The sequence below is a fragment of the Furipterus horrens genome, unplaced genomic scaffold (assembly GCF_987537825.1).
Source record: "Furipterus horrens unplaced genomic scaffold, mFurHor1.1.pri manual_scaffold_2, whole genome shotgun sequence".
NCBI classification, from domain to species: domain Eukaryota; kingdom Metazoa; phylum Chordata; class Mammalia; order Chiroptera; family Furipteridae; genus Furipterus; species Furipterus horrens.
In genome coordinates, this window is record NW_028327172.1 from 59847779 (window position 1) to 59874896 (window position 27118).

Sequence of the window (27118 nt, forward strand, 5' to 3'; positions counted from 1 at the left end):
TTCGGTGTACTAGGTACTAAGCTTGTCCTCATTAAAGTTACAAGAACACTGAATTATGTTTAAGTCAAGGGGAGTTGGTGGTAGTCCCAGCTATGCCATGCCTGCAACCTTGCATAGATGTGCTTCCTCATCTGTAAAAGAAGGCATAAGAAGACAGATTAATATTAGCTAAAAAGTCAACTGCTTCATATTTTTTATCTAAACGCAGTGTTGGTTATTTTTAAAAATTTGTTGTAAGTATAATACGTATATTTTAAATATAGTACTCATAATGGAGCCTTAAGTGCTCTTTTTAGTAAGTTTTCATTTGAAAAATGCCAAGTACCTGGACTCCCCTGGATTTTTGTTTTTAATTACTCCATTCTACTTTTAACTATGCTCCACGCACCCTCTCCCCCAAACCCCATGTCCAACCTACCATGTGCCTTGTCAAATTTTTTTTCCCCAGAATTATTTTCACTTTATTTCTGAAGAAGTTTAAGCAGATTAAATAACACTGATTTCAGGTGAGGGTAAGTGCATGGGTACCCCTAAAGCAAACAGCATCCTGTGAACCAAGGTGCTCCTCATCCACCCCTGACCTGGGTTCTCCCTCAGTGCAGTTAAATAGAGAGAGGAAGATACCCCCAGGAAGTCTTGGAAGGGTCTGCCTTCTGTACCGGCCCCTCCAGGAAGAAGAGTCTGAGCACAAGCTTTTTATAGTGTTGGTATCCATGTACCCCTCCACACCAAGGCACCTTGTTAGATTCTTTTTCTGGTACTCAAGCTTATGTGCCAGGACCCTTCTACTCTAGCTGATTTATTTGGAGGTAGGTAATGTTATCTCTTAACATTTATCAATTAATGCAAAAATAATTTTTTAACGGTTTTTCTTAAAATGAATTTTTTAAGATTTGTAAGAAAAAAAATACTTGCTTTTAAGTAACAGATCAATTTTTGCTGAATTTTGTTTCCTTGATTAAACATGTTATTATGTTGTGAATGGATACCCGTCATCTTTCAGTTACTTTAAATTATACTCAAAAATCTCAGAAAAATTGATAACATTTTAATATTATGCTTATGGAATTTAAAGCTCTTTGGATAGGTGTAATGATAGAACAGTAGATAACTTTGACCCAAGAAGTTGTGTGGGTGTTACAGAGATTCTACTGCACAGAAACATGCTTTTTCAGCACTATGCAAAGGGCGTAGAAATGGTATGCGGTTTCCAGAGAGGAATGGCCAATTTGAATTCATCTGTGTCTTTCCAAATATATTCTGGGCCAATGCAATAACAGTAAAACTTTGAAATCCAGCTGTGTGTGTGTGTGTGTCCAGCTGGTGTGAACTGGTGTGTGTGTGTTAATGTGTGTGTGTCCAGCTGGTGTGAGCTGGTGTGTGTGTGTGTCCAGCTGGTGTGAACTGGTGTGTGTGTGTGTCTCCATCTGGTGTGAGCTGGTGTGTGTGTGTGTGTGTGTCCAGCTGGTGTATCTGTGTTTCCAGCTGGTGTGTGTGTGTGTGTGTGTTAGTTACCAGCATTTATTAATTATTTAAACTGTTACTTTGAAAATATGCTGCTTGCTTCCATGGTAGTGAATCAGCTGTTACAATTCATTTAAAATTTTATGTTTACATGTTTTCTTTGTCTATGTAAAGGCTTTTTAAATTTGAGTTACTAGCTCTGAATTTGTATATTTTCAAAACTTTTATACTTTTAGGTGATAATGTAATTTCACAGATTGATACTCCTGGGAGCCTCAGAAGATGGCTCCTCTCTTCACAGAACGTAATAAAGTTGTTCTTGTGTTACTATAAAATATAGGTTAATCTCTGATTATCAACCAAATTCTAAAAAGCTGGGACAAAATAGGAGAAAATAGGAATTTGATATATTTACTGTCCTAGTTATAAATTATTGTTCCATGTATCTTTTAATGCTTAGTGACATCATAGCCAAGATGCAGTTTCCTAATGATTTAAAAAACGTGTATACTTTTTACACTGTAATGATAGCATGGACACATAATTAGGCATGGTAGATTTTTGTTTTTCTTGAGTAGATACATTGATTATTTTTTGTAAGAAGAACCAGTAAACCCATGGTATAATTCTTAAACGGCTTGTGCAGTTTAAAATGCTGCTAAATTGTTAAGTCTGTAAAATAGATATTAGGACCTTTTTGATGAATGGTCAGATTTATATAGTAAATTATTTTATATTCTGATAGTATTTATGCTGACATTGTAAAGAATATTTTAAGGGTTAAGTACTTAAGGAAATAAGATCAAATTTGTACATTCTTAAAAATTTGTGCCATACAGAATATTCATGCTATGATATAAAATGCTACTTTTAAAGTAGTGTTATTGATGTGTACTAGATTGTGAGTCATTGTTAATAGTAAGTCATTGCTTTCTGGCCCTTGTCTTTGAGGACCTTTTTGGATTTCTCACCAAATCTTGTCCTACTTTTTACTGTTGGGTTTTTTTTGTTTTTGTTTTTTGTTTTTTTAGGACTAGTCTTCTTGGTTTAACATTATATTATACTCGTTATATCTTGGTTTTGTGTACATTAGGAATTCAAAGTGAGATTCTGACAGTCTAAAAGTCCTTCAGCAGAAATTTGAAAGTTAGCCTATGTTTAGGACTCAAAAGTTGAATTTCTCCCTTAATGATACAGTTACTAATCTTCTAATATCAGATTTCCTTCCTTTCTTCTTTCCTTTTTGCTTTTTCCTTTCTTTCCCTCTTCTCTTCTCTCCTTTCTCCTTCTTTCCTTCCTTCCTTTCTGGGTTTATAGCATTTAGAGATGGGAAAAAACTTAGGAGCCATTTATTACAGCCTCTAACAAGTAAAAGAATTGCTTCTTTGTGACCTTTTCTAGACTAGTCTGTATTTGGATATGTACTAAGTGATTTGAAAACTCCTCAAGCCATGTGAGAGTCTTTATAATTTTAAATGATTTCAACCTTACACAATTGAAGACCTTACATTTGTTACCTCAGTGTAGTCTGGTTTCAGAGGCATGAGCTGGGTGTTTGTTGACTTAATACCACTAGCATCAGTATAAAACACAAGAAAAAATAAGATTTCCTATTTATGTTCTGGTAATTTAGACTAGATTTAGGTAAATTAGCATGCCTGATTGTATATTTGTTAACCCTACTGTTGGAAATAGTAAGTTAAAGTTAGAAGAGTTGAAAATGGTCTGGTGTTTTGGGGTCAGGGGGCGGGTTTTGATATTTGAAAAGCACTATGACACAAGGGAATGTAAGGACTAGTGGGTTGTAAGTTTTAGAATCCTGTCTTTTCTGAAATGAATATAACCATATAACTTTTTATTAATCATTGAAGGAAGGAAAGAGAGAAATATGGAAGGTGAATTGGTAGAAGGAAAAAGACATGGAGATATTAAATGGATTCGCTTATTTTTAAAGCAACATAGACTACTTATATCATTCCCAAATAAACCATCACTTTGTGTATATTTTAGATGTTTAGTTTTTGTTTTTGTTTTTTTTAAGATCATCAACATACAACATTAAGGTAGAAAATAAGCAAGGATTTTTTTTTTTTTCCTGCAACAAAACATACTAGTAGTTCAACTTCATTTGCTCTTCTGTTTTCTTTGTCAGTGGGACTTTTGTTACAGATTGTGTAATCACCACAAAAAGATGTAATGGTGTAGGAAACATTTTGCTTGGAGGGTTGGCCTTGTTTTTGTGGGAATGTATTGCTTTTTCTATTCTGTTATCATGGAAGATATAAATGCAGACTTATTAAAGAATTGAGCATTTTGCATTTTGTTTTTTCTTAGGATTCACTCCTTCTCCAGTTGCACAGCCACATCCTTCAGCTGGCCTTAATGTTGACTTTGAATCTGTGTTTGGAAATAAATCTACCAATGTTATTATAGATTCTGGGGGTAAGAAAATATTCTTAACGTTACTGTAATGTTCTAATTTAGATTTTGTGTAAGGACAGGTAATACTCCTCTTAACACGTATAAATAAATTGCAGTAGCCAAAGAAGTTATCCCTCTTTTTCCAACCACTAGATGAGAACATCAAGGGACGATTAACTGTTAATCTTTCTTAGTAGCATTTTGACTCTAGGAAGATCTTGTTTCTCCCAGAGCTAAATAAGAGAGGGGAAAAAGGTTTTGCTCAAATTGTAGTGCTAATTGATAGTGGTTGTGTATACATTGTTGGGCCTTTTACTCGCTACAATTTTTACTGAAAGGAAATTGACTTTTTGAAAACCAGGAAAATATAACCTGTCATACTTTGACTTGTGTAGTCCATGTATAAATAGCTAGAATATATTAAATATCACAGTATGAGTATAAGGGCTTTGTATCGTTTTGAGGATAATTCTTACTAGAGTGTGCTTATTCATTTGTCTTAGAAGAACTTTATAAATTGTAGAGCCAACTTCCTACTTAATTATTTCCATTTAACATCTTGTTTTCTAAAAGTTTATAAAAATGAAGCGTTCCTATGAAATTCAAAATTCTCTTCTTACCATGGGATGACCTTTGATTTTGGTTAGTACTTAAATTCAAGCCATTTAAAGAAATATATTGAGATACTCTTAATTTTATAATGTACAATTAGTCATTCAAAAAGTAAGAAGCGAGCTGTTACAGAATATGTATGGACTGAGCATTTTTTTCTGTACACTAGTGGGGTTGTAATTATATATTTTGATGCATTTGACTTTTTCCTTTTGTGTTTATCTTGCTGAGAAAAGGGGTAAAGAAAATAGAGACCAAGTATTTATTTTGTAAACCACCATTTTTAATGACTTTCAGATTCTCTGGTATTCCCTAGATTAGGTTGTTTAGTCCTTTAGGTGTTGGTTTGATCAGATTATTTTACCTTCTACCCTTTAGTAGAGAATCATAAGGGATTTTATCTTATTTATTTCTAAGCAGTGTCCTAGTTTACTAGATGGTTTTATGCAATTGGAACATAATTTAGCAGTTTCTAAGATATAATTTAGTTTAGCTGGTTTTAGACAGAACCAAAGAGATTATCTGATGGTTCATTTTGACTTGCTTCTAATATACTATTTTATATATACCTTGCATTCTCCACTTTGAAGAGTATAAAAAGATCAATAAAATATTATTTCTTAATAGAAACTTTTCTCAAAGTTTCCAGAGATTGATTGATTGATTGATTGATTGATTGATTGCCTGTATTGTTTCAGGTATGAGAGTCTTAAGAAAATGTTGTCCAATAAGGGGGTGAATTGCATTTCATTCCTTTCTCTTTTACAACTTTGAAATAAGAATAGTTCACTTGAGTGCTCTTTTCTTCATCCCCTTTAACCTTTATGTAGTTTTATCATGAGATAAGACAAATTATTTCTGTCAAAGCAAATACAGCCTTCTCAGCCAGCTCACTTAAATGGTGAATTTCTTCTTTTTCATGTTTACTACCGATTTTTGGAGGACTTTTTTAGTAAACAAAAAAGGAGAAAAGGCAGAGACCTCCTTTAGAAAGCTGTAGCACCATAAACTTCCTTACAAGTCCTATTTCATCTGTTTGTAACTTTAAGGCTTTGATGAACTAGGTGGACTCCTCAAACCAACAGTGGCCTCTCAGAACCAGAGTCTTCCTGCTGCCAAACTCCCACCTAATAAGTTAGTATCTGATGACTTGGATTCGTCCTTAGCCAACCTTGTGGGCAGTAAGTATTCTTTAGATCTTTTACTTTTCTTCGAAATATGTTGTTTTATTAAAAAAGAATCTGGTTTTTAACTACTTTCTTTTTTTCATGTCCTAGATCTTGGCATTGGAAATGGAACCACTAAGAAGTGAGTTTTTATTTGTATTCTTTCCCATGTGCCACTTAGAGGTGGATTTGACTTTCACCTCGAAAGTGTGTTTAGAGATGTTATCTGCATCTTAACTGCTCTGTTCAGTCTAAATATATAGTAAAAAAGCTTCATAATAACAGACATGTAATATGCTCACTTATATTTATTTAAAGTGATGTAAATTGGAGTCAGCCAGGTGAAAAGAAGCTAACTGGGGGATCTAACTGGCAACCAAAAGTTGCACCAACAACTGCTTGGAATGCTGCAACAATGGTGAGTCAAAAGAGCTCATGATATACTGACATGAATAATTTAGGTAAACGTATAATGTAAAAATGTTTTTAAAGTGATAGGCATAAATGGAAAGATTGTTACTGAGTTTTAGAAATAGAAGGAATTTATATTTCTTTTAAGGAGGCTTAGTTAATTATTTACCGGTACATTTTCATAGTTACCATTTGTTTAAAGGTTATGTGTGTCAGGCATATTCTAATAAATGATATGTGGTTTTATTAAATAATTTGTGGTCTTATTTTATATAATCCTCAAATTAACCTTAAATGGTAGCAACTATTATTGTTCCCATTTTACAGATGAGGATATGGAGGGACAAATTTAAGTACTTATGTTCAGGATTACAGAATTCTTAAGAAATACGATGGATTTTTAGAACCCAGGTAGCCATATGCTCTTAATCACTACTCTCTGCCACTAGTTTCAAATTTATTATTCATTTTTCTAGAAAAAAATCATCTTTAACTTTTTTTTTAATCTCACCATTGGTAAAGAAACTGTTTGTTTGACTTTTATTAATATTGTCATGTAATTTATAGAGTTGATTCTCTTCATTTGCTGCACTTATGTTCTTAAAGTCACCAAACATTGAACCATTGCTAGGTTCACAACACGAATTTCCCCCAGCAGTGGTTCAGTGCTTAACCAATTCAGTGCCATAGTAAAATCAGCTGTGTGGGGGTATAAACATGTATGTGCACACACACATATCTTACTTAGATTTTAATCATAAATTTTTAAAAATCTTATTCTGGTAAATTATATATTTTTTATTTTACAAAAGAGAAAGTGAGGTTTAGAAGTGTTAAAGTGGCTTGTCTGAGGCCGCCCCAGTAACAGTGCCAGAGTTGAGATTCTAGTTTTGTCTAGTGGCCTCAGAGCCTGATCTTCTTGCTTCTTGGTACTTACTGTTCCCTCCCTTCTCCGTCCTCGGGTCATCTTCCTGTTATACCTGAAACAATGCAGAGCCTTACCTTGTTCGGCTTAAGCTGGGAACAAATGCGCAGGGAGACAAATTGTTCACCACTCTACTCATGTCCATAAATAACCTCAAAAAGCATTACAAGCCTTGATTTTCTGATTACAAATAAATTTAGCGTGTGGGTAAATTTGCAAATACAGATCCTATGAAGAATGGAGATTAATTGTATATGCTAAATAATTAGCAGTTAGTACTGAACGAGTTCTATTAACTGTTTTTAATTACTCAAAGTCGTAATTATTCCAGTGAAGCTTTCTGACTGTACTCTTGTCCTTGGCCAGCTGCAGTTTTACCATCCCCAGTAAGTTCCTGGGTTAGAGAAAACCAGTTTCTTCTTGTGGAAGAATTTGAAACATGTTTTCTTGTAACAGTGTGCTAATGGCAGCATTTTAACAACACAAGCTACACACTGTAGCCTTCTTGTTGTTGTTAGAGACCCCCATTATCCTTGTTAGAGTTACTCATTAAATACCTTCTAGGGCGTTGCCCTGTTTTACTTAGGTTAATTATAAAATAGCACGCTGTTAAAATTTTGTGAGACATCATCTAAAGAGTTGTGTTATCTTCAGTCTTCATAAATAGAAAATAATATTGATTTGGCCACCTTTTTAAGGCAGTAACTTTTCACTGATGGTGGTTACTACCATCACGAATAATAAAATCTTGCATTTAAATAGGTTAGCTTTCTACACACAGGCACTATCTTTAGTCTATAAACAATGCACTCTTGGAGGTGTTTGAGTTATAAGGATGAAGTTCTATGACTTTTCCCCAAGTGCAAAGCAACTAGACATACTTCACTGACTAGGGAATGGCAGGAGGGTTAGGTTTGTAGGTTTTATAGCCTCAGGTGTGAATTATACATTAATAATATATGAGAAAGATACAATGAATATCTTCTTATTTTATATTGAGTTATTAGTATTAATCTATATGAAATATTAGGAGTTTGTAGCTAGTAAAGATAAACTACTAGAATATAATAGGCATCTAACCATTTAGAATTCGTATGTAAGTTAATGAACAATATTTATGGTGCTGTGTTATATATGGTGATGTGTATCATCTCTTAAGATTTTGTTAAAATATTTGTGTGTATGTGTTTTATAGAATTTCTTTTTAATGACTAACATTTAGGGCTGGTGATATAATTCACTACTTAGGTAAACTGCTGCTTATGACATTTCTTTACATTTCTAACCTTTTTATTAATCCTTAAACACTGTCAAGGTTTTTAAATCTTTTTAAAATTTAAAACAAAGTCTTTGGTATTTTATTAAAATGTATAATGATGTTAATACTACAGATTCTTTTAATTATGCTTGCTTTTTTTCCTGTGGTAGATGTTATATGATGCAGCCTTGTTGATGGGATGCACTGAATTTTATACCATTGACATGACTAATAGATTTTATGTTTTAATGACACTTGTAATCAATAAATTATTATTTATGCAAGGGGATAATGCCGAAGACTTAAGTTTTCCTTGTCAACCTTGATAGTGTTTTAGTATAGATGTTCTTACATTAGATACTGGAAATACAGGGGATTTTAGGTAGTTTGTCAATGTACATGTGAACTAAAATGCTCTCTGTGTATTTTCTGTTGTGTAAGTACTTGTTCTAATCCAGTGTTATTGCATTATGTAATTGTTCTCCCTGGGAAAAACAGAATGGCATGCATTTTCCACAATACGTAAGTGACCAAAAACTAGCCTTTTTGCAATAAATTGGCATGCTATTAACCACTGCTATAGCAGAATCTCATAACCTTTCAGCTATTACTTGTTTTCACATTCAGATTTTCAATGTGCCAAAATTCTTCCAAGCATCTACTGATTTTCATGGGTGTGTTGCAGAATTGATTCTGATGATGGCATGGGAAATATAAATTTTTTTTCTTGCTTAATATTCTGCCATTTGCTGCCAGATGGCTGGGTGTCTGTGTGTGTATCTGTGCTGCCACTATGCACTTGATGACTTCTGAATGAAGGGAAATGTTGATTGTGGTAATGTTGAAAATAACAACTGCATGACATCTTACAGGCTTCTGCTGTACTTGGCAGTGTGTTTGCTGCTCTTGCAGCTCTCGATTTTTAAGTAGGGAGAGACCAATAAATCCTACATGCTCACCCAAATACTAAACTTTTAACTATTCTCTTTAGTTTTGCTTTATTTACCTTCTCCATGTGTATGTTCAAATTGCCATATATTTTCAGGTTTTTGTTTTTTTTTTTAATATTCAAGCAGTGTTATTGGTCTTTCACCTGTGTTCAGTGTTAGTTTTCATTATAAAGTAACACAGACAGGGAATGTTGTTAAGACAGCAAATATATCTAAAATTTGTATTTATAGAGCATTAGTTAAAGTAGGAGGAGGGGAACTTAAACATCTTAGTGGTAGGTGGCTCTTTTCAGCATTAAAGCACAGACTTAAAAATGTGTTGCTCTTTCAGTTTGCTGCTTTGCAGAAGATAGTTTAAATCATTTATGGGATAAATAAGAAGGAATGCTAATATACATACTCTGTAAGAACCATATGTTCTATAGAAATAGTCATACTTAGTAGTGGTTTGACATCTCTGGGTTTCTTTGAAAAAAGTACATGAGGTCCTTAGAAATTAACTTTTTTGGAAGATCAGTTTATTAATTGATTTGGGATCTTTAATTTTATTTTTCTTTGCTTAAAAACTTAAATGCCTAGAAAAACATTCAGTAATACTAATTTTTCTGGGTAACCATTTTTTAATGATGGTAATAGACTTTAAAATTTGGAGTTATGAATATTGTTTAAAATCTGAAGATTTTTAAAGCTGTAAAAACTCATTGAAATCTTAGATCAGAAGTATCTAAGTTAAAGGGTATTTTTTGCTTCTAATCATTCTGCTTTTTTGCTAATTGCAGGACACCTTTTTTCATTGAGCACTGACACTTTTTATTATAGTTGACAAATTGACACAGTTATTAATGATCACAAGTATCACATTTAATCACAGCTGTCTTAGCAATTCTTTTAGTGGAACTACAGCTATTAATTCCTTAAACTCAGTTGACATACAGAAGTTATACTTGCTTGTTTATTTTTTCTTTCACTATTTCAGGCACCCCCAGTAATGGCCTATCCTGCTACTACACCAACAGGCATGATAGGGTATGGAATTGTAAGTATTTTTCTCTACACAGCTTTTTGAAAATAGGTTGATTCATATTGAACATGCTCTCATTACGCACTTAACTGCAAGAGGAACTTCCTGCCACCCGTATCCTTTGTGCCTGACGCAGAACCTTGTGTGTGCCACAGCATTCTTTGGTTTCATAAGTATTTCTAGAATAGCCATACAACTGATAACATTACTAATGTTCGCAGTATTGCTTGGCTTGTTTTTTCTGTCATAACTTTGCTAGCATTTTATACTTCATTACAAACTCAGACATTAGTATTAACTCCAAGGCTTTGTTGTTGTGACCTTATATTAATACCTTTGAGGTCTTATAGCCTTAATATTGTAGGAGAGGGAATAATTAAGTTTTTGAGTTGTGTAGAGGTAAATTTAGTCTAGTAAAGGCCAGAGAAATTTTCCTATGACAGTGGTTGATACAGTACAAACTGCCCTTTAAGCTGGCCACAATGCACATTCTAGATAGCTCTTATTCTCCTAACTCTCTCTCTCTAGACTCACGTAGATAAGAAATGGAAGTAGTAGTTTCAACCCCCTGTAAATGTTGGAGGAACCCTTGCTGATAGGAGGCAGCTCTACATCCCTTCCTATTGCTACGGTGGTTCCTGTGCTACGTGTTCATTTACATCTTATGGAAGTAGCTCTTTTCCTATATGTGAAGAAGTTTCACAACTTTTGGTTGATGGTCATTACATAAGAAAGGAGTCTATACAAAAACTTGGGCAGTCAAGTTAGTGAAGTTCTCTCTACAAATAAGAGTCTACTTGAAAGGTTAAATAGAAACTATAGAAAGATAAGATTTTATATTGCATTTTAACCAAAATTATGTAGTGGTCTATGTGTGCTCTTGTCACTGATTATGTTAATTTTATACCACGGAGTTGGTGATTTTTAAAGCAAGAGATGGTCAGTTGAGATTCTGTTTTCAGTTAGTCAATAATGAATTAACCTCTTTGTGTATAAATTTAAGCATCGTCTTGATTCTCCCTAAAAATGTCTAAAATAAAATGCAAGAACTAGAGAGTAAACCTCTTCCAAGAATCAGCTGTGTTCGCTTGTGATCACTTTCACAATGGCATAAGAACTTGATTTGATATAGAAAGGAAGTTTACTTTGAAATGTCTTAGTCATTTTACAGTTTTAAGTTTCCCTGTGTCTAAAGTTGGCAAATTTGAAAAATTTTAGTCTAAATTATTTTGTCTGCTGTACTGTAGTAAGGTCTAAAATTTACAACTCATTGTATGGAAAAACCTAAGTTTTTATACAGACTTTAAAAATAGGCACATTAAAAGACTTCCCATACCAAAATAAATACTCTTAAAAAATTTGTAGCTGTCAGTGTTATTTGCATTTATAGGACTCGTCCCTTGGAGTTAAAGCAAAAGTAGTAGTAGTTTTGCTCCCTGTCATCCTTTTTATTTATTTATTTATAATAAAGGAGATGTTAATCAACATTTTTAACTTGATATTTTTCTATTTTTTAGCCTCCTCAAATGGGAAGTGTACCTGTAATGACACAACCAACCTTAATATACAGCCAACCTGTCATGAGACCACCAAACCCCTTTGGCCCTGTATCAGGAGCACAGGTATTAATTAATGCGCTACATATAACTTTTAATGTGCTTGATGTGGAAGAAATACAATGCTAAAAAGTCCTTTTATACAACTTGAGAAACAAGTTGTTAGCATTATTCTCCTTCATGGTGGATGTTATTTGCTTTATATCTTTCTCATCTAAGAGATTTTAGGAATATTGATTATTTGAAAGAAAAGGACAGCAGATTACAAATATTAAAGATGGAACATTCTTGATAACTTACAGTTGGTGAATCCAGAGGACGGTTTTTCTGAGGTTAAGGAACCTACTTTCTGTTCATGATTCTGGCATGATCTCCTTTGTGAACCCTAGAAACCTTGAACTCAGAGCTTCAGTGCCTTGGCATTTGGAGTGCCAGTGCAATTGGTAATGGACTTGTTATTCTTTTCCACTTGAATGCATGTAGTATTGTATTTGCCAGTGCATATAGCGTTACATTGCGAAAGTTACTAGTTTGTGTTGATCCAGTTTGAATCTTGCCTCTACGTATTTCATAGACTAGTGAAGCACAAGAGATTCTTTCATTTTTCAGCTTTTTTGAGTACTGAACTTATTTTAATAAATTCGCATCTTGGGGAGTACCAGTAACTGGGAGTAGATTTTGAATTTAGTTCTTATTAAGAGGTAAAATCCATGTTCTTTGCAATTCATGTATTTGCCCAGATGCCTCTTTTTTTATGTTACAGCGACCTTTTTGTCTTGTTCCTTAATCAGTTAAGTATTTTACTAGGAGTGAATATAACTGGGAGTCGGGCAAATTGATGCAGTTATTACTCTTTTATAAAGTCAGTTAATTTTTATGCATTTGATTTTACAAAATGAGTTATAGGTGTGGATAGTTTTTTATCATTTACCAGCAGTACTTTAATATATTGGCTTAACTTACTGAAAAAGGAAACTCGGTTTTTACAATCTTTTAAGATGTTGATTTCCCTAAGTATTGATGTAGATGGTTTCTTGAGATTATATGCTTCCTCATTTCCTTTACTTTTTTTCTTTGTTCTTTTAACTTCAGATCTATATCATTTATTTAAAAAATTGTTTCTTTGCTGTAAGAGACTAAGTGATAAGAACTTAAACTTATCAGGAATTGCTGACAACACAAGTTTTCCCCTGATGTGTGGCTAAATAAACCCTCAGCCCTGTCTGGGTGTTCTCTTGCGACTGTCTCAGAAACAGAATATATTGTTACCTTAAGTTTGAATACTGCCTGACAGTTCCCAAGCATTTTTACATACATTATCTTACCTTATTCTCAAAATAATCTGTAAGGTAGATGGGCCTACTATCACCATCTTGTTTTATAAATATAGAGAACTGAGACTGGAAAAGGTTCTTCAACTAAAAAGCTAGTGAAATGCACCTGGTCCCTGGTCCCAGTCCAGTGCTCATTGGTACCGCACTACCTCTCTACTCACAGGACTGCGCTTCTGTGGCTGCTGCACAGTGCTGCCTTCCTTTTGTCAGAGTCGCTCTGCAGGTCCCCTGGGTTTCCTGCTAGATTATGAACTAAATTTACACGTTCAGGATATAACTACTATAGTTGTCAAGAACATTCTATACGGTTTTGGAGAATACCATTAACCTTGAAATATTTTATATTAGTTTTGTTTTTCTTCTTCTTAATATGGTTTAAAAAGAAATCTTAGTAAAGCTCTAACCTTTAAAAAATTGCTGACCATCTAGCATCTGCTGTTAACCCAAGTTTTATGTCCTGTTGCTTCTAAAATCCACATAACTCTTTCACTAAAACACCAAAAAATAGTGTAAGAATTTCCATGTGCATGAAAAGAAACCATAACAGAAATACCCTTTCCTAATTACTTATGCCAGAACAGAATAGAAGGAGAACATTAAGGTAATAAGTTTTTAGTTGAGCAGTCAAATTTGAAATGACTACTTAATGCTAAATATTATTGATTTAAAAAAGCACATAAAGGAATCAAATTGACAACTAGGAAAAGAAAATCCAATGGCAAGGAAGTGGTTTAGAGGCTTTGGTCTCCTTACACAGTCATTTCAATCATTTAAAAGTCAGAATCTTGAACCTTTTAATTTTACATTCAGTTTCTCTATCCCCTTTGTTCTCCATGTTTCTCATCACATAGTCCCACTAATTGTTTCTCTGCTATCATTAGATCCACCGTTCTTACATTCTATAACCTTCACCTGGATTTGAACCTCTTTATCCCATGTTCATTTGATAAGTCTCCCTGTATTCCTTGCCATTCTAATTTACTCCATTATGTAGATACTTGAATGACCTTCTATATGTAGTATTTGTAGTATATCTCTATATTCAAAAATCTAAGGAAGTGAAACTAAATATAACTGAATATATAAGATGTCCCCTCAGCTTTCCTTACATCTGTAAACTATGTCACAAAGTCTTAGTAAGAGTAATAATGAAACAATATTCAGGTTCTTCAAATCCCGTGCCTTCACAGTTGTTGATAAGTATCCCATGTTCTGCTGCTATTGTCTTTTCCATAAGACCCTGTCGTAAAAATGGATTTACTCTTTACTTGTTCTTTATTCATCTCTTTCCTACACTTTCTGAGGTCTGAAAGTCTTTTCCTTTTCTGCATTCTTTTTCATTAAAGAATTTATCACTACCTGATATCTGTCTGTCCATCTGCTTGTGCATCCATTCATCCACTCTAGCCAGAGACTCCTGTACTAGATTGTAAGCCTTTTATAGAGGCGGGTTTTCATGTGGCTTATTTAGTTCTTTGTCCCTGGTTCCTAGAACAATACCTGACTTATGAGAGTTTTTGAGCATTATTTGTCAAACAAGTGAATCTGATTGAAAAACTTAACTGTTCCATTGTGTATCTTACTCTATTCCATTGATCTCTCTTTTTACTTACTTATAACCATTGAAAATTGCCCTGGTTGGTGTGGCTCCCTGGATTGAGCTTGGCCTGCAAACCAAAGGGGCACTAGTTTGATTCCAGTCAGGGCACATGCCTGGGTTGCAGGCCAGGTCCCCAGTTGGGGGCATGCAAGAGGCAGCCGCACATTGATGTTTCTCTTCCTCTCTTTCTCTTCTCTCTCCATTCCCCTCTCTCTAAAAATAAATAAATAAAATCTTAAAAAAAGAAAATATAGCAGCGTTCAATATTGCTTTAATTTGTTGGATAATAGTTACTCTAGCTAAAATATTAGATGACTGTCACCTAAAGAATGAAGATGCCTTTGATTTCATGATTAAATATTTTTAGTAATTTAAAAATTAAACTATATTTAAAGTAGGTGAGATTTTCTCATACGTTAGTTTTTAAATGATTCTTAGCCAGTTTCTTGGATTAATTTTGTCCTTTTGGTGCTAGCTGTAACCAACATAATTTTTCTTAATGAATTACCACTTAATTGTTCTCTCATTATTTTTCTCTTTTTTCAGTTGGATTCAAAATTCCTTGAGGGCAGGGGACATCTCTTTGTATGTTATAATAAAGTAAATGATAGTGTAAATGTAAAATGAAATCCCATTAATTTAAGTAAAATATTTAAATCAAATCCCAGTTCTATAGCTATTGCCAAAAGTCTTTCTCTGCTCCTTGAAGTGTTTTGGAAGCCATTACTCACCCAGGGCATAACTTATGGCTCCTGCTCTCTTGCTTTATTTACTCTTAAAATCCGATTAATATTTTTGAGAGTACCTCAGCCCTCCCAGATATGTTTATCTTCTCACTATTTAGTGAGGCATTCCAAACCATGTGTTGTGTGTTCTACATTATTATCTAGGTTACTGTAAGTGCTGCATTAGTGCTTACTATTGAGAAAGTTTGTTCTGTTTTTAGGAAATCGCCTTTATTACAACTTTAATTTAATAGACAACACTGTAGTATTGAAATTATGCCTTTTTATACACGCAACCCCTTTCTGTCCCCATTTTTTTGTGCTGGCTTAGGTGACTACTGGTTACTTAAAGATGGGCATTAAGTTCTATTTCATGCCTAACATTGTGTTTTTTTTAAAAAAAGATGTACATTAGTCAATCTTCTTAGATGTTGATTACCTGGGAAATACTAGATCCTGTGGTTAATTTTTTTTGTCTTCTGTACTTCATAGTTTTGCTCACTTTTAAAAATTATATATTATTGATTATGCTATTTAGAGTTGTCCAAATTTTTCCCCCTTTGCCCCCCTCCACCCAGCACCCCTCACTCCCTAAGGTAATCCCCCACCATTGTTTATGTCTATGTGTCATGCATATAAGTTCTGTGGCTTCCCCATTTCCTACACTGTACTTTACATCTCCATGGCTATTCTGTAACTACCTATTTGTACTTCTTAATCCCCTCACCTCTTCACCCATTCTCCCATATCTCCTCCCATCTGGCAACTATCAAAACCCTCTCCATATCTATGATTCTATCTCTGTTGTTCTTGTTTGCTTAGTTTGTTTTTTAGATTCAATTGATGATAGATATGTATTTATTGCCATTTATTATTGTTCATAGTTTTGATCTTTTTCTTAAGGAAGTCCCTTTAACATTTCATATAATAGTGGTTTGATGATGATAAATTCCTTTAGGTTTCTCTTGTCTGGGAAGCTCTTTATGTGCCCTTCCATTCTAAATGATATCTTTGCTGGATAGAGCATCTTCGTTGTAGGTCCCTGCTTTTCATGACTTTGAATATTTCTTCCCAGTCCCTTCTAGCCTGCAAAGTTTCTTTTGAGAAATCAGCTAATAATCTTATGGGAACTCCCTTGAAGGTAATTGTTTTTTTCTTGCTGCTTTTAAGGTTCTCCCTTTATCTTTAACCTTTGGCATTTTAATTATGATGTGTTCTTGGTGTGGGTCTCTTTGCATCCATCTTGTTTGGGACTCTTTGTGCTTCCTGGACTTGCATGTTAGGACTTCACCAAATTAGGGAAGTTTCCTTTTATTATTTTTTCAAATAGATTTCCAATTTCTTGTATTTTCTCTTCTCCTTCTGGTACCCCTATGATGCAAATGTTGGAAGACTTGACATTGTCCCAGGGAGCTGGTTACACTATCCTTGGTTTTTTTGGCTTCATTTTTCTTCTTGTTTTTCTGATTGATTGTTTTTGGTTCCTTATGTTCCAAATCATTGATTTGATTCTCAACTTCATTCACTCTACTCATGTTTCCCTGTAAATTGTTCTTTATTTCAATTAGTGTATGTTTTTATGACTGGACCTTTTTTATGCTGTTAGGGTCCTCACTGAGTTCCTTGAGCATTCTTACAACCAGTGTTTTGAACTCTGCATCTGATAAATTGCTTATCTCCATTTTGTTTAGTTCTTTTTCTGGAGTTTTGATCTGCTCTTTCATTTGGGCCATGTTTCTTTATCTCCTCATTTTGGCAGCCTCTCTATGTATTAGGTAGAGCTGCTATGACTCCATGTCTTGGTAGCGTGGCCTAATGTAGTAGGTGTCCTGTAGGGTCCAATGGCACAGCCTCCCTGATCACCCAAGTTGAGTATTCCAGGTGAGCTCTTCATCTAGGCCGAGTACGCCCTCCTCTTGAGTTGAGCCTTGATTGCTGTTGGCAGATCAATGGGAGGGGTTTACATCAATTGCAAGGACTGCCTGTGACCACTGACCACCACCTTCTGCCACCCGTGGAGGATCAGCTGTGTAGGGGGTACGGTGGTGGTGTTCTGACGTGATCTGTAGCTGTCTACTCGGTGTACAAGCTCTGGGATTTCCTGTGTGGTGCAGTCCAGGGTCAGCCCCCACCTGTGTTTTACCCACGTTCACCCTGCCTGAACTATAAAGCAATGTGAGATGGCTGCTACATCAGCTGGACCTGGAGATTCCCAGGGAAAGCCAAGCTTTGCATCTAGACTGGTTGCTGCTTGTGCTAGGCCTGGGGCCCTTAGGAAGAGGTACAGGGGCTGTGGGCTCACTGAGACTGTCTGTTGCTTATTTGATAGGATTTGAGAAGTTGTGAAGCACAAATACAAGACCAGCCATTCATATGGAAATGCAGCTTTGGTGGGGGAAAGTTGGTTGGGGCAGAGTTTCAAGGAATCTCCCAAGACAGAGCAAATAGTAGTAGCCAGGGTGATGGAGTCTCAAATATGGCACCTGCCTGCTGGCTCTGTGACTCTTGGGGGAGGGCTCAGAAAAGGGACAGTGGCCTCTGCCCACCTTTCTGTCTGGGAGAGAGCTGTCTCCCAGCTCTTACCTTGATGCCAGACACTTCACATCCTCCATGTATTACCAGTGGTGCCTTTCAAGCTGCTACACCCCAGTGCTGGAGTTCAGAAGGAGTGAGTCTGAGTAAGGAGTCCATGTGTGGGTTCTTTAGGAGGAACTGCTTGGGGCTCCAGCAGTTTCTTTCACCAACTCAATCCCCACTGGTTTTTGGAGCCAGAAGTTATGGGGGCTTATCTTCCTGGCACTGGAACCCTGGTGTGGGGCTGGGACTCTGCTTCTAAGATATCCCTCCTGTGGACACAGGACCAGTCTATTCCATGTCTCCGCCCCTCCTACCAGTCTGGATGGCTGTGGTTTCTTTAATTCTATAGTTGTTAGATGTCATTCAACTCAATCTCTGATGGTTCTGAATAATGGTTGTTCTATATTTTAGTTTGTGATTTTTATGTGGTTGTGCTTTATGTTTACCTGTGCTGCCATCTTGACTGGTAGTGTTTGCTCACTTTTTGATTGGTCGTTGCAGGTTATTAGTGTGTCTCTTTATTAACTTGGAGAGAAGGAGGACTGTTATAATACCTTCTTTTCCTGTGTTTTATGTAAATATTACTGGTACTTACTGGTATATGAATTGGAGTGTCCATTGTTGACCAATAGTTTGTAAACTTCTGCACTGCAGTGTCCAGCTCTTATGTTATTAAGCATGAAGACAGTCGACATAGTTTCAGTTTTCTTTTGAAAGTCACTGTGATATGAAGTAACATGTTTTTAAAGGAATGTTTGTAAGGCAGTGAGGATGTTGAACATAATTGCAGGGGAGGGTGGTTGTGCTTGTTATGTATTTATCACTTACTTGTATGAGAAACTCAGTGATTCCTTGTCAATCTATTTTCCCAAAAGCAATATGAAAAGCACAGAGTGTTGCATTTGGGCATTTTATTTTTAAAATAAGCATATTAAAAGTTTTGTATGTTTCTTGATTGGTATTGGGTGTTTTTTTTTTATGGAGGATTTCCAGTTTTGTTTATGGAGGATAAGGCTAAAAATGTAAAACAGCAGCTTTGGTTTTTTTTGTAATGGCCAATTTTAAGTAAGTCTGACATCAGTTAAGTGTCTGAAAGGAAACAGTGACTTGTTGTGCATGCTTTTTACCCTTCTAAATAGGGGTACTGTTGGCTTTAGATATTGGAATAATTTGAGGCTTGCAAAAAAAAAATGGCCTTTTTAATGACTTTCTTGTGTGTAGGCAGTAATGGCTTTCTTTGCTTTTAGGCTAGTTTTGTGGGGTTTTTTCCCTGCTTTCTGGGTGTGTTAATTGTGGGTGTTGGCAGTGCCTCTTCTGTCAGCTGATCTGCACAGCTGTATTTCTGTGAAGGCCTTTTGCTCTGTCAGCAGGGCATTATCCTCATTCATCCTTGCCTAGCAGAAGATACCATGAGGGGATTTACTTGAGGAATTGGATTTTGTACTGTAGCTTAGAATGCTTCTGGAGTCCCCAGCGGACACTAGAGTTAGTCAAAACAAAAATTTGAGGAGCCCCGTTCGGTGATCACTGTTGTTATAAAGTCAGCCTGTAGAATAAGACGATTTTAATAGTTTTATTGCTGAGGGTGTTTTTTCTAAAGGGTAAAAATCTAATTTCTTACCTTAAAACCAGGTCATATTTGTAAAATCTTGGGTGACTATGAAGTTGTACAAAATCTTCATGATGAACATTAGTGACCATGTAGAGCACTATGTGTATAGAAAGCACAGGGGTTGAAGACTATGTAACATTTAGTAGAGAAGTCTTTTTAAAAGTTTGTCTACTCTCACTTTAACTTTTTTCTGTCTGTTAAATATAGCCACAAATTCTAGCTGAGTTGAAATTAATTGGGATTGCAAATTTTTGAGACGGAATAAAGCACTAACCTTGAAGTCAGTGAAACTTCTTTTGGGTCTGTCTTTAGTCCTAGGGCTGCAGTAACAAAGTTTACCGCAAACTTGGTGGCTTAAAACAACAGTAATTTATTCTTTTATAGTTCTGTGAGGTCAGAAGTCTGAACAAGGGCAATGTTCCTTCTGGATCCTCTAGAGGAGGATCCTTCCTTGCCTCCCAACTCTTGGTAGCCCCTCTTGTTCCTTGGTTTGCAACTGCCACACTTCAGTCTCTGCCTCTGTCACATGACATCCTCCCTGTGTGTCTGTCTTCACGGGCATTTCCCTCTTTTATAAATTATGGTACTGTTACATCTGTAAAGACCATCTTTGCAAATAGAGTCACATTCATAGGTACCTGGGAGTTAGGATTTCAACATAACGTCTTTTGAGGGTGGTACACAATTCAACAGTCTAAACCCAGCTCCTCACTAATTTGGTATTTCAGGGCAAGTTGCCTGTGTAACTTTGATGAGATTTGGTTTCTTAATCTATAAAATGGTGATTTTTACCTTGTATACTTTATAGGTTTGCTATAAAGATCAAGTGAAAATATTTGTAATAGACTTAAGAACACAGAGCTTTGTTGTTGTTGTTTTAATATTTATGATAAGAAATTTTCTAATGTGCTGGCCTTTCAAGAGGAACTGCCTGGGGCTCCAGAAACCCTCTCAGCATCAATCCCCGCTGGATTTTATAGCTAGAACTTATGGGGCCTTCTTTTCCTTGCACTAGACCCTGGCCTGGGGGTTCTAGTGTGTGACTGGGACCCCTTACTCTTCAGGGAGGCCCTTCACAGTCCAGATATCCCTCCCAATTTTTATCTGACACATGGCTGTGGGACCAGTCCCATTCCCTCCTACCAGTCTCGATGTGGTTTCTTCTTTAATTCCCTAGTTGGACAACTTCCAGATTCTTTTGTAGTTTAGCTATAGTTTTGTTTTGTTTTAATATTTTACTTATTTTAGAGAAGGGGAGGAAGGGAGAAGGAGAGGGAGAGAAACATTAATGTGTGAGAGAAACATTGATAGGTTGCCTCTCGCACACCCCCAACTGGGAACCTGGCCTGCAACCCAGGCATGTGACTTGACTGTGAATTGAACGAGTGACCTTTGGGTTCACAGGCTGGCACTCAATCCACTGAACCACACCAGCCATGGCTATAGTTTTGGTGTGGTTGTGGGGTAGGTGAGTAGCACATTTACCTACAGCACTATCTTGACTGGAAGTCCTCAATTTTTTCTTCTTCTTTTCTTTTTTTAATATGCTTTATTGATTACAATAAACTGTTAACAGGTGTCCCAATTTCTTTTCCCTTTGTTCCCCTCCACCCAGTGACTCCCCTCCCTCCAGTCATCTCCACCCCCACTTAGTCCATGTCCATTGGTTGTGCATATAGTTCTTCTCAATCTCTTCCTGTCTACTCCACTCCCTCATACTATGCTTCTTAATTTCTGCACCATCTCACTCCCTTTCCCCTCTTCCCTCTCCCCGCTGACCTCCCCCTATAATGTTCCCCATACCTATAATTCTTTTTCCACTCTCGTTGCCTACTGAGTTTGCCTTTGTTTCGGTTCCCTAACTTCTGTTGTTGGTTGTTGTGATACAGTTTTCATTTTAATATTCATAGTTTTGATCCTCTTCCTCCTAAACAAGTCCCTTTAACATTTCATATAACAGTGGTTTGGATCTGATGAACTCGTTCAGCTTTACTTTGCCCTGGAAGCACTTTCTCTGTCCTTCTATTCTGAATGACAACTTCACTGGATAGAGTAATCGTGGTTGTAGGTTTTTGCTTTTCATTACTTTGAATATTTCTTGCCAGTCCCTTCTTGCCTGCAGAGTTTCTTTTGAGAAATCAGCTGATAGTCTTATTGGGATCCCTTTGTGTGTAATTCTCTTCTCTCTTGCTGCTTTTAAGATTCTCTCTTTATCCTTAATTTTTGACATTTTGATTATATTGGTGTGGTTCTCCCTGGGTCTAGTTTTTTTTGTTTTTTTTTTTTTAACTCTCTGTGCTTCCTGGACCTGTAAGTCTCTTTCCTTCCCCTAGTTAGAGAAGTTCTGCTTTATTATTTTTTCACATAATTTTTCGATTTCTAGTTGTTGTTCTTCACGTTCTGCCAACCCTATGATTCAGATGTTGGCCTGCTTATAGCTGTCCCATAAGTTTCTGAGCCTCTCCTCATTTTCCTCACTTTTCGTTTCCTCTTTCTGCACTGCTTGACTGTTTGCTCCTTCCCTATATTTCGATTTGTTGATTTGATACCTGGTTTTCTTTCTCTCACCACTAGTTTCATATGTGCTTTCATTCATTTTAGCAGGACTAGCCTTCATTCTTTTCCTGTCTTGTTTAAGATCTGCTGTTAGGTCTGTAAGCATTCTTATAACGAAAACTCTGAACTGTGCCTCAAAGATTTCCTATCTGCTGCTTCGTTAGATTAGGTATTTGCTGTCTGGTCAGGTGTGTCACTGGGATCTCTATCATGATCTGTGCCATCCTGACAGTTTTGTGTTTACCTTTGCTTCCTGGGCGGGGCTATCCCACCTCTTACGCTATAGGAGGCGGAGCCCTGTGCACTCATCACTACTGGGTGACCCTTCTCACCATGCTGTGGTGTTTTGTGTGGGGGTAGGGGTCCAAGATGGATTCCTGCTGTTTACTCTCCACTGAGAGACCGGAAACGTCCTCCTCCGTCCCCATTCCTTCCGGGACTCACAGTCCAAGACAATGGGGGTCTGCCTTCCCTAGGCACTTCTTGCCTCCCCTTAAATACGGGTGTCTGTGCTTCTTGCTGTCCCGCCACCATCGCCGCCGTCAGCACAGCTTGACCTCTCCGCCCCAGCTTTGCCCCTCCTACCCGTCTGGATGAGCACCACTTCTTTGTAACTTCATACATTGGGCTTCCGTTTATTTTCTGGAACTTCTGGTTATTCTGGTTTTGCAGTAGTTTTATTCTTTCTTAGTTGTGGAGGGAGAAGGAGCGTGTCAGTCTAGGCCTCCATCTTGACCGGAAGTCTCCTTTTTTTTCCTTTTTTAAAAAACTCCCTATTCTCTAATACTTAACAGCCCTACATGTTCTTTTAATTTACTCACAAGAATGATAAGTTAAGGAGAGTCAGTCCTGATAGTGTCAGACTTTCTCAGGCTCTTTAAATCCTGCTGCTTCTTACGCGCCATGATCCTGTTGATTTTTTGTGCTCTTTTGTTCTTACTGCCTTCCTTGAGCACTAATTAGACTATTGCAGCGTATTTCCTCTCCTTCTCTTTTCTCATTTATTCTCTGAGCTGACAGCTTTCTCATTCGTGCATGGTGTGCCTATGCTTTGGTACAGGTGGTGGGGAGCAGTGGCACCAGATGGCCAAAGGCTGTTGTATGGCCCTGTCCTTGACACTGTGCAGTTAGCCAAACTCGTCTGGGCCACAATCTCAACATCTGCTTGAGGAGGATATTGATTATTTGAAACTTATTGCAGGAATATTAAGTCTCATTTTTCCATGTTTTAATTTAATTTAGCTACATTAGGTGTGGGACACATGTACGTGTAATTATTTTGCCAATTTAAGAGAATAGTAGAAGTATAGTTAGAAACTAGCACTTTTTCTCTGAAGAAAAATCGTTTTCTTCAGCATTATTTGTAAGCCTCTAGGATTCTTCTCTAGCAGCATGTTCATCTATTGAAATGAGTAAGTGTTCCCTTTGATCACACTCTTCAAGGACATTTTCCTCTAGGTCTTCATTCTGCTGCTGTCATGAAAACGTGATTTAAGAAGACCTGTTAGTGTGTGGCTCTCATAGGAGACTTGTGATTTTGAATGCCAAATAACTGCAATAAGCAAGGTTTTTTGTTGTTTTTATTTTAACTTCAAGTGAAAGAAAATTTGTTTTGGAGAGAAACCCAGTGAATTTTAGACTCCCTCCAGCTCAATGACTGATGATATCTTCACTTGAAATCATTCTGACTAAATGGTTATCCATGGTTGGGCTAAGAGAGAGGAGAAGGAGACTTTGCAATTAAGTTGTACTTTAATCTCTATATTCGAATCTCCAAAGCCAGACATGCTGTCTTGTCCTCCTGTTTGTAGCTGCTTTTGTAATTTCCATCATCTCTCCCATTGTCTTTGAACATTTATTTCTGAGAACAAGGTATGGATTAGAAAATGAGTAAACCACTGATATAACTGAAAGATGGTTTCTAAACTTATAAATTAGTCTTGGCATCCAAAACAGTAAATTGCATATACTTTTGATGTAGTGTTTAAGAAACTCATTGGCTACTCATTCTCTATAGTGTTTCTCTTTAAAAAAAAAAAAAAAAAAAAAAGGTGTAATGAGATCACTTTGAACCAACAATGAGATATAGGGGACTGAAATTTTTTATAGGATTTGAATGTTAAAGTATAAATTGAGAATATTTTCACTTAGTCAACTTTGATATAAAACTCAATTTTACACCCCAAAAAAGGACAGCTCATTTTATAACAGCTCTGTGTTCACATGACTGCAGTCTTAATGCAGGGGAGGGGAAACTATTAAAAGTTCATTTCAAACTAAAATGGCCGTGTTTGGTTTGAATACTCTGAAAGTAGGCTTGATGAAGGAGATAGGTACATGAAAATGAACATCTTGGGTGTTCAGGAACTGTCTTTCATTGGGGGAATAACTTAAGATCATGTTACTGAATTCAACAAAGTATTCTACTTGGTTTACCATATATTAAACCATAGGAGAAAATTCCAAGAATGAAGCAAACATTCAAGCAGGAAGGACAGTCAAAAAATCTTCAATTTAATTTCCTGTATTCTGGGCAGTATGTGGGCAGTTAGACTAGGTGACCTCTAAGGTCGCTTTCCCCTCCCAGAGGATGCGCATCAGCTGCACCACGTCTAGGCAACAGACAGAAGCCAACTCAATGTGCAAAGAGTGTGAGTACTGAGGGCAGGATTTCCATGTCCTGTGAAGAAGGAAGGAAGGAATTTTGCAACTAGATGTGTTGGGTCTAGACTGGGGTCAGCTTTTGCACAGCTTTTGACAGACAGCCTGGACACAGGAAGCCATCTTCCCTCAATTGAAAAAACACCACCACAATTATGCGCTTCTTCCCTTCTCCCACGCACACATAGAATAAAAGTCTTAACCACGGGTCAGCTTATGTCAACCTTTTTGGGTAAAAGACTTTATCCCTTTGGAATTTCAGAAACAAGAATTTGTTTTCTGAAAAATGCTTGCCATTAGATACCCTTTAGCTTGACACGGGACAGAAATTTTTGTTTTAATAATTCCATTTTCTACAAAGGCTGCCTTTATATTTATTAAAGATGACAAAACAAAACCACTTCTTCTTTCATTACATTTTCTGCCTTCATGTTCTGTCATTCTGAGCTCTTTTTTTCTTTCCCTCCCTCTGTCTTCTTTCCCCCAGCTGTCGGCAGCCTCCAGCCCCTCCAGTCACAGTCCTCACAGAGCTTCAGGAAAGGACCCTTTTGCAGAGCTCTCTCTGGAGGATTTCTTATAAATCACTTTAGGTATTGCTGCTTGTTGGGGGAGATGGGGGCTTAAATACTTTTTTTTAAATTACCAAACAATTAAGCACCATTTGCTCTTCTCTGTAGTTTCTTTAAAGGACTCTAGATTCCCTCTCTTCCTCCTCCTCCTCTATTCTTTAAGTGGCGAGTAAAAATAGAACAAGATAGAATATAAGGGGAACTAACTTTGGAAAACATCTGTAATGTAATTAGAAGGTGTGAAGTCAAAAGACCGTCTCTCATGTTTACATACAGGCATCCACTGCTCACAGCAGATGGATGAGATCAAATAACCGCTCTTAAAAACAGGGTGTTTTAGTCAGTTTTAAAAGAATTACAGGGAACACAATTTTAAATATCAGCTTGGAGTCTGATAGGAACATCTTCAGTTTTAACATAATGGCCAGGGTTGGTGTGAAGGATTTATTTTAACCATTTCTTTAAAGGGTTGTATTTTTATGTATGGCATTTCATCTAAAAATAGTAACTTTTTTTTAAACCCAGCTTATGTTGTTATTATTTTAATTAGGGAAAGTGACTCCTTGGGGCCTTTTTGATAGAAGGATTCTGCATTTGATCCATACTGCTTGTTTTTGCTGGAAGACAGTGTAATTTGTTCTTCTTGGTGCTATAGCCCCCGGTGTAGCTATACCTTCTTGATCCTGAGTCTGTACTCCTCTGATTTGACAGTAGTTCGTTAGCACTTCTACTTAAGTACTCTCTCTGGATGAGCAGTTTAATGGATTTCATGAGTGAAGTATCTCAATGAACAGTGATACCCAATTGAAAAGTATTCCTTTGTAGATCTTTCAGATTTTTATTTTAGTAAAAAAATGATTTAATAAGCATAATATTACTATTCCCTTAATTATCTCTTAATTTTATAATACCATTTGGAAATAATGTTTCAAATTTTGCTTTCCTGAAAGAGATGTTACATGGAATTTTTGTATTCTTGGATTTTCTGAACTTGTCATGAAAACTTATTCATTTGTCTTCTTTCTTCTATCCCTTGGTTTTTAGTAATTAGAAAGATACTTGGAAGACCCTGTAATTTGCTTCAAATATTGAGTTCTGTCACATGATAAGCTGATGATACTGACTTTGTTTTATAATCAAGGTTTGTGATAAGCATGCTATGAACACTTCTGAGCCAGTTGAGTGGTAAAAGCCACAAAACATTTTTACTTGTGAGAAGACATCCTACAATGCAATGAATTAACTTACATTCTCTCTTTTTTCTTTTCAGATACAGTTTATGTAACTAGATGGAAGAGAATGGAATTGTTCCAAAAAGACAAGTGCTCAAGCAGCAAACACTTACTTCCAGCAAAATCCAAACTGCTGTCTCTAAATTCTCTTCTTCCATTAGAATGCTACAGTAACACAGTGGAGGCCCATGAAGGAAATTGGGACTAGTCTATAGGAGAACATATGAGAACATATTAATGCAGTTTATAAAGCCAAGAATTGCCATGATTTCAGACTAAGATCTGTCTTTTTGGTGACTAACCCTTCAGTTCTTTCAACTTCTATTAATACCCATAATCAGTAACCTACCAAGAAAAGCCCTTATTTGGAAAGTGTGAAATTTGTACTTGGAAAAGCTGCCTGGAGAGAAGAGCTGTGTCCTTTACTGTAATGCAACAGGACTCTGCGAAGATCAAAATCATAACTTT

At 36.3% G+C, this 27118-nt stretch overlaps 1 protein-coding gene across 12 annotated transcripts in view; it reads left to right on the plus strand.

Moving 5' to 3' along the window:
- PICALM (phosphatidylinositol binding clathrin assembly protein) overlaps positions 1 to 26786 on the plus strand; it is a 102227-nt gene extending 75441 nt beyond the window's left edge. For 3 of the 12 annotated variants that reach the window (XM_090265763.1, XM_090265765.1, XM_090265771.1), the window contains 9 exons: positions 3799 to 3906; positions 5547 to 5678; positions 5775 to 5805; positions 5982 to 6081; positions 8756 to 8779; positions 10184 to 10243; positions 11746 to 11850; positions 25337 to 25439; positions 26689 to 26786. In XM_090265763.1, the coding sequence (XP_090121889.1) occupies positions 3799 to 3906; positions 5547 to 5678; positions 5775 to 5805; positions 5982 to 6081; positions 8756 to 8779; positions 10184 to 10243; positions 11746 to 11850; positions 25337 to 25429 (653 nt within the window). In that variant the 3' untranslated portion in view covers positions 25430 to 25439; positions 26689 to 26786. The remainder of the gene's footprint in view (positions 1 to 3798; positions 3907 to 5546; positions 5679 to 5774; positions 5806 to 5981; positions 6082 to 8755; positions 8780 to 10183; positions 10244 to 11745; positions 11851 to 25336; positions 25440 to 26688) is intronic. The other 9 variants (XM_090265766.1, XM_090265768.1, XM_090265773.1 and 6 more) reach the window with 4 other exon arrangements.
- Positions 26787 to 27118: the final 332 nt, after the last annotated feature.